Consider the following 12915-nt stretch of genomic DNA (forward strand, 5'->3'; position numbering starts at 1 on the left):
GTCCAGCCTTGCCCCACATCTCTAAAGTGACAGCTGCCATCTGTCTATGCTCCACACACTATCAGATCCCACTGCCTAAGTTCATCCTTTTCTGACTTATCACCTAAATGATGATCTTTGCTTATTCAAAAGAACTACTTTCTATCATGTCTTTCCCCATACCCTCATCTATGGTAGCAGCCCTCAAGCTACTACACTGGGGACACCTGATGGAATTAAGAAAACACATACTGCACTAGAATGCTCCTAACACAGGATCCATCATAGGCACTTATCCCCACCTGACAGTGTTTGTTTGTTGGCTTGTGTCCAGGCAATTTGCTTTCTGCTTTTGGTTGGAATAGGGTCAACAGAGGGCCACATGCAGTCTAGTGACCGAGCAAGATCTGGACATTCATTCTCTTGGCTCTTCTTTGTGTCACTGTAAGCTAGCGGTATACTCCAAATGAAGGTCACAAAGAAGCTCTGTGTACTCATCTCTCCTTCTGGGTTTTGGTCACCAAGATTAACCTCTCTTAATCCTCTCAGGGTGAGGGTGATCACTCTTTCATTCCTAGACTCAAGACAATCCTTTATAATTCTATTAATCTTACCTTCCTGTACATAAATAATGTTATTAACCCCCTCCCCTTAGAATTATCCTAATTTGTGTGTACCATCTGTTTCCTGTGAAGTAAATCCCTATCTATGAATAATGATTTTAATAACTCTCTGAATTCCATTAAAATCTCAACACTCAAATATGGCCATGGGCCAATAGTATCACCATCTCTAGAGCTTAGTAGAAACACACAATTCAGATCCCACTCCAAATCCCCTGGATGGAAATCTGGCTTTTGTTTTTGTTTTTGGTCAGTTGTGGGGCTTCAACTAGGGGCTCTGGGCGCTGTCCCCTGAGCTCTTTTGCTCAAGGCTAGCACTTTACCACTTCAAGCCACAGCACTACTTCTGGTTTCCTGGTGGTTAATTGGAAGTAAGTCTCACAGCTGTTCCTGCCTAGGCTGGCTTTGAACCATGATCCTCAGATCTCAGCCTCCTGAGTAGCTAGGTTGTCATTTTTTTAAGGTCTTCTGGTGATTCCTATGCAAGTTAAACTCCTATGCAAGTTAAAATATTCTGAGTTTTACGGAAGGGTACAATAAAAACCAAAGATTTGCTCAGACCAGCTCAAATGATGGGATTTTACAGCTTAGGTATTAAAAGATACAATCTCACCCAGAAATCTAAGAATAAAAGGTTAAGCCTGTTAAACTTTCAAAAACAAGGGATCCCTAATATAAAAGGGATCATTGGACCATTTCAGATGCCAGCCAAATACAGACTGGTCTTGAGACAAGTTTCAGCGATTCTCAACAGCAAGACTAGGTAGCAGATTGAAAAAATGTTCACTGGACCAGAGCTAAGAGGATTTTTTTACTCAAAAATTTGGAGAAAGCAAGTATGAGTTGTATGTACTGAAACTACACTGGCTGTAGATAAGAGAAGGATTATGAGAAAAGAAAGCTTTAGGACATGACAGTCCTATGGAGAAGTAATCTTTGCTTCTGGATGGTTTGGGGATATAAACAAAGCTAGTAATGGGATTTGGGTTGCAGTTTTTAACATCTCTTCAAGAATGTAAAATGACCTTTCCTTCTTTTCGGCCTCTCTCCCTACCACCTTCTTAGACCGACCCTTGTTATCAAACTTAGGACAACCTAGAATTTTTTCTTATGCCTCCTGGACTTTAGAACTCCAGATCCTAGAGATGTGTTTATAGTCATCCCTAACCACACAAGTCATTATTCCACACATTGCTACAAGTCCCCTGAACTGCTGGGTCCCTAATCACTTACTTTCTACCTGCATCCTATTCCTTATAGCTCTGCCTGATTTCTATCTGCTGAGATTTTACCCATCATTATGCCCCATGGTCTGTCTCACAATCTGTTTTGCTCACTACCTGTATTTTGGGTTCTGAGAATAAGAATGCTATTTGCTATAGAGCTTTTTGCACTAGTATCCTATAGAGAGAGGCTAAATAAAGGGCTAGCTGGCAATTCCTGATTCAGCAAGAACTAGGTAATACGGTCTAAAACGTATCTGCCCTGAGCTGTCTGATCAGCAGGGACTGTGGAAGAAAATCATGCTGTGATTATATGTCTAGTTAAAATGGTTTTAAAAGATTTCGCATCCTGGTTTCAGGCTCTCTCCTCTCTCCTCTACACCACCAGCTCCCAGGAACATCTGTAGCCACTGATAGTCTCAGAGATGAGTTTTCATGTTCAGGGTATTTCAAATGTTGTATAACAAAATTAATTACATTTAATTAAACTTATCCATTTTTTATAGCCCCCAAACAAATCTAAATGCCATGTGAAGCTTATGAGATGGCAGTTCTCCAAAGGCTTCTACTGCTGGGTCTATCTATCAGAGAATTATGTAATTTCAGGGATTTTTTACACCAGCAAAACTGATGAATGGCCTCCCAGCCTCAGTGAAGCAGCAAAAATTAGTTTCTGGGTCCTAGAGACAACCTATGTCTTCACTTTCTCCTGTATTATCAGCAACAAATCCCTCAAACAGCCGCCTTCCTCCTTCTGGGCTACACTTGAATTATCAATCTGCTTTTCTTCCACCTCCCTCCCTGTAAATGGGAGCAAATATGGGGGCTGGTATTTAATAACTTATTTAGCAAAGGATGGTTTTCTCATTGGTTCTACACTTCTCTCACCTTGTATGCTGTTACTGTGAAAAAGTCTCAGTGGGTTTCTTGTCTTACAAGCTTTAGAGGCGACTGTGGAGCCTAAACTACCTTTCTGTCTTCTCATCTTGGGCCCAGACTGAAGGAGTTCTCTCTGGTCCACACCAGCCTAAAATGGATGAAGGAGAGCTGATAGACAACGTCTGCTTAAAACCAGCACCAGATCCCATGTAAACACAGATCCTGTCTCCAAAGAGACAGAGTACAATGGGCCAGCCCTGAGAACGAAGGAGTATTTTTTAATTGAAATGATAAATAATAAACATATTTCCCATAAAACACAGTATTACTGTTTTCATTACCATCACAACATCAGTGGGGTGCTGAGACTATAATTTTTAAGGAAAAGAATGAGTTGTAATGAATATATGTTGAACAAAGTACAATCTACTATACATTATTATTATAAATGTTTTTAGGTGGGATTTTAAAGTCAGCAAATCAAAATCCCTTACAACATGTAAGCAGTTAGAATACATTCAATTTCTGGAATAAAATACAATTCAAATTAGCTTATGAACCAAAAGCCTTAAAATATATTTTTCAGTATTTATATATAGGGAGCTTGGCATTAGTATCAAAAACAACTGCTCAGAGTAAATTCAATGGTAAATCTTCATATTCTTACAGCTTTATGATCTGTAAAAGTAGTCAAGAGCCTAATGAGAAAATTTTACCCTTCTAACTTAAACCCCAAATTTCTATAAAATTTCATCTTGTTTTCATCCCATTACTCATCTACAAAGGTGACAAAAAATGTGCTACAATGCACCTTTAAAAAAGTCTCTTGAGGGGGAAAACAATGGAGGGGGTAACAATGTTCAAGAGGAAGTGGAAGTGTACTTATTACCTCACTCATGTAACTGTAACCCTCTGTATAGTATCTTTACAATAAAAAAAAAAAAGGTAAAAAAAAAAAAAAGTCTCTTGATTTATTGCTGTTTATTAATTCACTAAGCCAATTATAGGGGAGTTGTTACAGCTGGCTCTGGGAATAACAAGATGACGGAAGAAATTCCCTGTGAAGACTAGTTAGGGAAAGTAGTAGGAGAGGCATACCAGTTAGGAGATCTTCAGTGGTCTAGGTAAGTCCTGATTAGAATTTAAACTCTGACTGAAGGCGGAAGTTATGAGAACAAAAATAATAGGTAAGAGAGTCCGTAAAGAGGAAGAACAAATAGAACCAATCTGGCAGAGTATGAAGAGGAAGAACTTATCAAGTTTCTCCTTTTGATCTTTGTAGGATGTTAATATCACTCATAACACCAAATAGAAAACATTTTTCAGAGGTAAATACAGACTAACTCAGAAAATATCTGACATAATACTATAGCACTCTTCCTTGGAGTCACGGATGAAACTGCACCTACTGCTGAAAACTATTTTTGCTTGTGCATAGGGTAGGGAAGTAGGAAAAGGATGAATGGTAAAAGAGCATCACAAATCTGTGCTAAAATGAGCTATTTGTTGTCAAGGTCTAAATTTCTTCAGCATATTCTTTCCATCTGAAGGATCTGATGGTTATTTGTCACACAAAGAAGGCTTCAACTTGCTTTGCTTTGTTCCTCATTAAATATCTGGGGTCTGGGGAGGTACCTATAGCAGCTGCTGATGGAGCATGCATAGCACCCACAGGCCCCTATGCACTTAATTAAGAGATCATGTCTATTCAACGATCTTGAGAATCAGGTCTTCTATAGATTTCCTAAGATTGGCAGCAAGGATACTGTTTTTGAACAGGCAGAAACTGGACGTGCATTCTAATCTCAGGATGCTCTTGAAGGTACTTTCATACCACTAGAGAGAAGAAAATGGTACTACTTGGCTTATAGGATGTACATTTATTATTTAATATTTATATTAAAAATACTCATTCTTTTTGGGGGCTGGTACATCATACTAAGTCTCTTTAGAGTATAAAATAAACATCAAAATTAGCCATTTGACAGTAACATCAAAACTTAGTACTATAAGCAAAACAAGAATTTCCAACAATGAAACAAGGGCTCTAGCACTTGCCACTAAAACAAAGGAAACAGGCTGAAGATGTAGCTCAGTAGAACACTTGCCCAACATGCGCAAAGTCTTGCGTAGAGTCCCTACTACTCCACAACCAAAACCAAAGAAATGAAGTGGTTCCAATGACATGGGGTAGGAACCCATAGATAAATCCTAACAGAGCACATGCTGAAACTGGGCTTAGGAAGTTTTATAACCCACCCTTATTCTGAGTATGTTCCTTGATGGTGCAAAACAGAACCTATGAAAGGGTCTCAGAGGTTTCCTTCTGTGGAATCCTTCTGGGTGGAAAATGTGCCCTTTGGGAATGTGTCCCAAAGCTGTTTTCAACTCCATGTCCACACAGTGATGTCCAGAGGTATTGAGGTGCACACAGCACAGGAAATATTTAACTTTGATTTTTAAGCAGATGCAACACCAGTTCTTCATCTTCTGCTAAGGAAAGGCCTGTATCCAAAGGCTCTGAGGCTTCCCACTTGGCCTTCTTTCCACGATGACTTGTTGGTCCCATGTCTTCTGCTTCATTGTTGTTCCTTTTCCTCATTCCTTGCTGTTTCTTGGTATCACTGGTGGGAACAAATCCAATGATGTAATTCACAAATAAACTCATTAGTATGAAATCAAACATTTTAATGGACCAAATAATCAAGAATACCTTTTAAAGTGATATTACCTGAGAAGAAACAGGATACCTGTATCATTCTTAAGTATCTTTCAACTCTGTCCCATCCAATCCCCACAAGGATTTTAGGAAGCTATGGATATGCTATCCACAATTTGAACACAGTGAGATGCCTTTTAGCTGTATTTGGTTTCAGTTTGCTTGTCCTACTAGCCTTTAGCTACTAATTCTAATGTCCACTGTACTGGCTTATAATAAAAAGTAAAGCAGAGCCTGAAATGTTAAATTACAAATGATTTAAAACACCAAGTAAAATTCCCCAGGCTAAAATGCACATAATCTTTTTTTCTTAGGGAGGGAGGAGTGCTTTCTGTTCGGGATTTTGTGCTGGTTGGCAGGTATTCTACCACTTGAGCCACTCCCAAACCCTCAAAATACATATCCATCCTTAAGAAAGCCAATATTATTGTAGAATTCAGAACATAGCCAGTATACAGACCATAAGAACAAAGCTATTTTTTGAAAGGTGAAGAAAGCAGCTGAGAAATTTAAAAAAAAAAAAAAAGGCTGGGAAGGTGGCTCAGTGGTAGAGTGCTTGCTTTGCATGTATGAGGCCCTGGGTTCAATTCTTTAGCACCACATAAACAGAAAAAGTCAGAAGTGGTGCTGTGGCTTAAGTAGTAGAGCGCTAGCCTTGAGCTGAAGAGCTGAGGGACAGTGCCCAGGCCCAGAGTTCAAGCCTCACAATCAACAAAAGACAAAAAGAAAAAAGAAAAAGAAAAGCAACATACTCTCAGTAGTCTGAGATACTATGTTCAAAATGATGCAACTAGTGGGGATGAAGCAAAATGGCAGCTGACTGGGATTCTCCAGCAATCTCTCCTCACAAATGTTCCGAAGTATAAGCACAGGTGCTAAAGAAATCAGTTATCATTTCAAAATAACTCATTAAAGTAAACAGAGGGGTTTTTTTGGTAAGCCTGGTAATAACTACAGAGCAAAAAAATTATAACTGGACAACCCAAAATATATAAGCAAGGAATAGAGTAGACCCAATTAAGAGACAGAATGAATAGATTTAAGGTTTTTTTTTTAAATCACCTATATGTTGTTTATAAGATAATCACTTCATCTCTAAGGAAACACACATAGACTAAAAGTGAATGAGTAAGATAAGATATTCTAACCAAAAGGAAATAGAAAGAAAGCAGGAGTAGCCATGCTAATATTGAAAAAATAAAGTTCAAGTCAAATAGTAGTAAAAGGAGACCAGGAGGTAATTATCATAAAGATAATCATAAAGAGCAGATTCAGCAAGAGGCTAGAGAGACAAGAGATAATTCAGATAGATATAGACAGATAAATAGGTTAATGACCATACATGGGATTCAAGCCAAGCTATGAATGATTCTGAATCTAACCCCAACAGCACAGACTATTGAAAATAATTAGCATTGACTTGCTTCAGTCAACAGTTAGATAATCACTGAAAGAAGCTGCTGCAGAGAGACCACTGGCTCAACACCAGTGTAGTCAGAACTCAGCCAATCAACTAACGTTTCTGAATCCTTCATGAGCAAGCATCCCCACTGAACTGGAGATAAGTAATTTAGAGCTGTGAGAGTTGAATAAAAGTATATGAGAGTGCATACATAGTACTGCTTATTAGTTTACTTCCTGCCTAGTCCCTCTCAAGCAAATTCTCACACTGGCTGTATAGACTGATCAGCAAAACAGTCACAAATATTACCCTACATTCCAAGCAAAATTTTCGAGTTCCTATGGACTCCTTTACTGTTTAGAAGATAGCCTGGATATCATAGTAAATTGCCTGATCGGCATATCCATTTATGACCAGCTGGAAGCAAAACTGTAGATAATTCCTTTATTTACCTATCAGAAGTGCTGCCATGCTCTGACTCAGCCATTCTCTTTCACAACTAGAAGACAAACTAGATGACACTGTGAGCTTATTTAAAACCACAAATTACTACATTTTGAAAGTGCACCTGGAAAGATGAATATGAGAAAGTTCCCTATGATGAGAATCTAGTCAGAAAAGAAGTAATTCTTAGTTTTTAAAAAAAAGAGCCTTAAAAAAATATCATTACAACAATGAGATGTACAAGACGTTATGTCAAAAAATGAACTTTACAACTTTGGCGGGGTGGGGGGTAGGGGAGTGGAGGGGATGGTGGTAGGGGAGTGTAGGGGAGAGGGGAAGGGATGGTAAGGGGAAACAAAGGAGGAGGCAACAATGTTTGATAAGAAATGTACTCACTATCGTGCCCATGTAATTGTAACACCTCTGTATGGTATTTTCACAATAATAAAAAATTCCAATAAAGAAAATCTAAGTCCTAAAAAAAAAAATTATTGAGTCCTAATCTGCTTATGAGTATGGCCAATTTTGTGCCAATTCCACTGGGCCACAGTGTTGTCATCATTTGTATGGTACAAGGTATCACTGATTTTTGGTTTGCTTGTACATCAAGTGAATCTCAGAGAGGCTCATCAGAAAGAGCCCAATTAGTGGGCTATACTAATGCATCCTTTGTTAATGTGCTCATAAAAATTATATTCTCAGCAGGAAGTGGGTAATCTGATTTTTTTAAAAGCTGGGAAATTCATATAGCCCAAACATTTTTAGAATATGTATGAGTTAAATTATAGAACATTTTATACTGCTTTTATAGCAAATAATCGGTAGTCTATTTAACCAATTATCAAACAACAGGATATGTATTCTATATAGTTCACCATGAAGAGGATGATGCAATGAACCTAGAAAACAGTAAGCTTCAGAAAAGCCTTCATCTGTTCTTTTCTGAAAAGGTTTCTTCCCAATGTGTGGTGCTGGAAAGCCTCTCCTGTATTCATACATAGCTGAGTTAGGCAGAAGTTCTGACCCCCACATAGTTGGTCATCTCTTGCAGCTCACTGGATCCAACTGAAGACTGGGATTTCACCATCAATTAACAGATGAATGTAGGCACTCACGTGGTCTCTTGGTCTTAAATTCTTTTCTGCATGTTCTAGAAGGGAACCTTGCAACTTGTAAGCAAGACTCCTAGTAGGTGCCTCACAGCAGCACAACACTGAGGCTGTTTACCAATAAAGGAAAAGTCGGAAGATAATGGTACAATGAAAGAATGAAAATCCAACTCTGTTCTGATACTGAGGTAACAACTGCTAGCCCCCTTCATGACCAAGCATCCCCACTGAAGTGAAGGGGGCAAGGTGACCTCAGTTGGACAACTAGGTAGTGGCCTTAAAGATGAGGTAGTCTCAGAGCCTGAGCTCCGCATTTTATCTTCTTATCAGGACTTCTGTGCAATGTAAAATGCCAAGCTTTTTCCACATTCTTCAAATGCGTGAGGCCAAGTATCCAGAAGGGCAAAATTCCTGCTCAAGGTAGAGAGCTCAGCATTATCAGTTGATAAAGCACATCTTAAAAGGCAAACGCAGGCTCAGCTCAGAGTCCTGAAAGCCATCCTACTGTTGTGAAAACAAACAAAACCACAGAGAACTACTCATCTTTTAATCATCAAAATGACAAAGACCTCATTAGCAATGTCTGATATAATTTATTTAAAAAGTGATCACAGAACGAAGTACAAGGAAAAACATCATCATGTAGATGTGAATTAAATTTTAAAGTCTTCATGTATCGAAAATTATTTTTTATTTTCTTCATTTTTTTAAATGAATTATGGGAGGGATTTCACTGTGGCCATTTCCATACACATTTGCAATTGTATGCCAATCAATTTCACCCCCCCCCAAAAAAAAAACTCCCTTTCTAGAACAATTGCAACAGATTTCACTGTTCTACTTTCATTGGTACAAACAACCTCAGCTGTATTCATTACTCTCTATTCCTTCAGCTACATGCATTTTCTTTCATCCTTGTTAGTCAAGCCCCATCCCACTATTGTACAACTTCCGAAAGTCTGTTTCTCTTTCTGCCCCCGGGTCCTATTGATCAACAGCTTTCCTTGAGACACTTTATGCTGTTTTCATGTATAGCTCAAATCTATTCCAAAATTACTTACCTTGTTCTTTTGCCCATTCCCCTTCTCCTCGTAAGTAGCCTCTTTACGATTCATGTTCTATGTTTATTCATGCGTATAATTACATATGCAATACATATACCTGTACATATATCCCTGAATATGTAGACCTTTTAGGTCTACTTCTTAGACCCAAAAGAATTGATTTTTTAAGAACTGAATTTTAAAGATATGTTGTATTCATGAACTGCTTTGCTGTATGGCAACTCTTTTGTGCAACTAAAGAAATCTTTTTAAAAAATCAAAAAAATTAACTGATTTTTAAATGGTGTATATTTTCTTATTTTCTAAGTTCTCTAAACACTAAGCCCAAAATTCCAAAAGCTACGTTTTCAACAATATTTTTTCTACCTGGTTTCAGCATTTCAATTTTTTTAGATATTTGTAGTTTCAATGTTATCTATGTTGAATCTATGAGCAACAAAGGTAGGTGAGAATTCTTAGCTAAAAGTAAGAACCTGTTACAAGTAAGAATCTTTTTCCATCTGAGTCTGTTTCGGTGCTTCAAAACCCATCTCCAATCCCTCATCTTCCAGTAAAGATACCTAACCTGCCTTTCATTAGAAGGGACCTTTTGCCTCTGAATTCATGTATCTTAAAATTGTTTATTACTCATTTAGCCTACAACATTGCTACTACCTGACACTACTGTGATCTTTATTTCCTACATGGAATTTGACAGCACATTTCAAAATTTCAAAGGAAGCATGGTCAGCAATTTCTTGTCTGATAATTTTCCCCAAAGAAATAATAATTAGGGAAATGTTGTATGATTTAGTAAGAAGGAAATATTTTTTAATTAAAGACCTGGAAACTCCCAAAGTTCAACTATTAAGGATTAAGTTGTAAAATTAAAAATGAGATACTACATAGTTACCACAAATAACATTAAAGTTTTTACACATGTAAAATCTTCTATCAGTTACACTTATCAAGCAGTAACAACCATACAGTAATGACCCTATTATAGTCATACCAGTGGCCTTTATTCTCATTATATCTTGACAATAATTTTGTGAGAAATATCTTCATTTGACTGAATTAAAAATGTGAGAGATTAAGTGCTTGTTCAAGGTATACAACTTGTAGAAGCAATGAAGTTCAAGTTCAGCTCTTTCTGACTCTAAACCCTAGAATTTCCCCCACAATGCCATGTAGTCTAACTTAATTGCAAAAAACTCCTAGTTCTCTCATGTTGCAAAGTTTCTAATATTGATAAATATTCCAAAACTACATACAGTGATGCATGCGAACAAGGCATTCAGTAGTTTCTTGATTCAACAGAACCTACCTCATGCAATTCATATTTTACATCTGCTAGAGCAACTATTTATAATTCAGATTGCTTCTAAGACCATCTTGCAGAACCTGACTTCATCTAAGTTTCTACGAATTATGGAAAAATTTGGAGGAGACAATCAAGGAAATTCTTAGGTCTTATTCTATGTGGTGTTTTTATTCCCTCATTCCCTCTCTGATTCTGAGAACATTCTAGCTATAAGACTTACAGGTTTGGAAGGGGGTGGGACAAATGACGTGTGACAAGATACTATTGAAGCCTGCCCTGAGGAGGAAACTGTGTCCTGATAAAACAGCTTATTTTAAGTAAATGATGTTTGAGTTAAATTCAGGAAAAGCAGACAACAGTGTAGTCTGCAACCTAAAAACCAAACTCCCTAGGCTGTAAGGGTGTTGCAGCCAGAACCCCTACTTCGAGCCTGATGAATGTTTCACGTGCTATGTGCTAAGCCAGCTGGTCAAGGCATCACAGAAGTTAAAAAGCTGCTGGGAAAACCTGTCAACTTCTGCTGCATACAGTGCTCTACAGAAATACAATGTGCTGAACAATAAACTTCCAAAGACACTGAGGCAAGTACTTTCATAATGAAGTAATAAAATAGCAAGTAAAATAATGGAGGATTCTCTAAGCTTAATTTGGGAAATGAGACTGCATAGCCAGGTTCATGGTGCTTCATATTAGATCTCCTGAGTAGGGCTGTGTGAGTTTGTATGTGTTAGGATGGGGGAAAAAAATCAATGTCACTGTACCATCTATTGAGAAATCTAACAAAACTACCATCAAGGGGCTGATGGATGAAAGCACAACTCTTTAGTATAGAGCCTGTGCAGATTTTTCACCTCCTAGTTGCTTTTTTTTTTTAATCCCTCTATCTTTTGACAAAAAAACAAGTCAGGTGAAACCATAAGTGATTTTAGCCTAAGGAAGCTGGGGGTGGTGCCAAGAGGCCGGAAACAGCGAATATCCCCTTACCCAGAAACTCTAGGTTGTCTTCCTACCACACACTTTGAAACTGACTGTGGGAAGCCATTCATGAGAGCAAGTTCAACATCTGAGTGCCCAGTTTGGGGTTCCATTTGTATAAAACCTTCCTTGTATCTGTATCAATAGATGCAGTTTGGACATTTTCCATTTGTTTTAAAGCTAGTAACAAATGAGCTTGTGATAATTTTAAAAATGCTCAGGAATCTTTTTACCTATCATTAAGTACTGGCAGGTAGGCATTCAAATACATTTTGTCAGGCTTTTTCCCTTCAAAATTTTAACTTAGAGACCATGACAACCTAATAAAGATTAACTGCTGTAGTACATTCCATAAAATCTGCTGTTTCTTTCTTGTGGTGAAGATGACCACATATAGAAGCCGTAATGAGAAAGACCACACTCTTAACTTTCTTTCCTACCTGCTTAGAACTAAAAACAGATTCGTAAAAACAATTTAGCCATAGTAAAGACTGATTGGCTCAGAGTTCATTAGAAACATAACTACTACAGATAGGGGAAAAAATTCTCTTAGATCAGAATTCTATCAGAAAAGGGTGAGGACGGTGAGAAGGAAAGGGAAGGCACAAAACTGCTTATCTCCCAGCTGTTTGTACATATGTTTTTCTATAAAATGTGGACACGTCATTTAGGATTAGAACACAACTCTTCCCAATTCTGGTCATAAGCCTCTTGAAAATTTGATGAGAGTCAGGACTCCTCACCTCTAGACAGACACAGACAGACACAGACACAGACACAGATACAATTCATTCACAGAGTCCGGGTTAGAAACCCCTGGTCTGCAGCAATTTAAAGGACATGACTATTTCTCCTTCATGCAGATTTAAAAAAAAAAAAATTAAATGCCTAAGTCGAATTAAGACTATACTTTTTTCTCACTACTAATCTACATGGAAAACATTTTATGCTCCCCAGAAACACATCAGCTTCCCTCTCAACTACTTTCACTGATTAGTTTTCAATATTCAAGATCATCACCTACCCAAGCATGTCCCCAGTGTTGCAACACTCTGAAATTAAGTTTTCCAGCTTAGTATTACTCTTCATTAGGCCTTCAAATGACTTCTGATGAGAGAAAACCCAGTCTTCAACAAAGTTGCTCATTAAAGAATTACTTATAATGAGAAAGCAAAATAAAACAAACAACAAGAAC

At 37.8% G+C, this 12915-nt stretch overlaps 1 protein-coding gene across 1 annotated transcript in view; it reads right to left on the reverse strand.

Annotated features, from left to right (window-relative positions):
* Positions 1 to 3110: 3110 nt before the first annotated feature.
* The window catches only part of Ddx10 (DEAD-box helicase 10), a 114533-nt gene continuing 104728 nt past the window's right edge, over positions 3111 to 12915 (reverse strand). Inside the window, exon 18 of the mRNA XM_070038150.1 lies at positions 3111 to 5328. Within this exon, the coding sequence (XP_069894251.1) occupies positions 5151 to 5328 (178 nt within the window). The 3' untranslated portion in view covers positions 3111 to 5150. The remainder of the gene's footprint in view (positions 5329 to 12915) is intronic.

This window comes from Dipodomys merriami, unplaced genomic scaffold (assembly GCF_024711535.1).
Source record: "Dipodomys merriami isolate MVZ:Mamm:240054 unplaced genomic scaffold, mDipMer1.0.p SCAF_29, whole genome shotgun sequence".
Lineage (NCBI taxonomy): Eukaryota > Metazoa > Chordata > Mammalia > Rodentia > Heteromyidae > Dipodomys > Dipodomys merriami.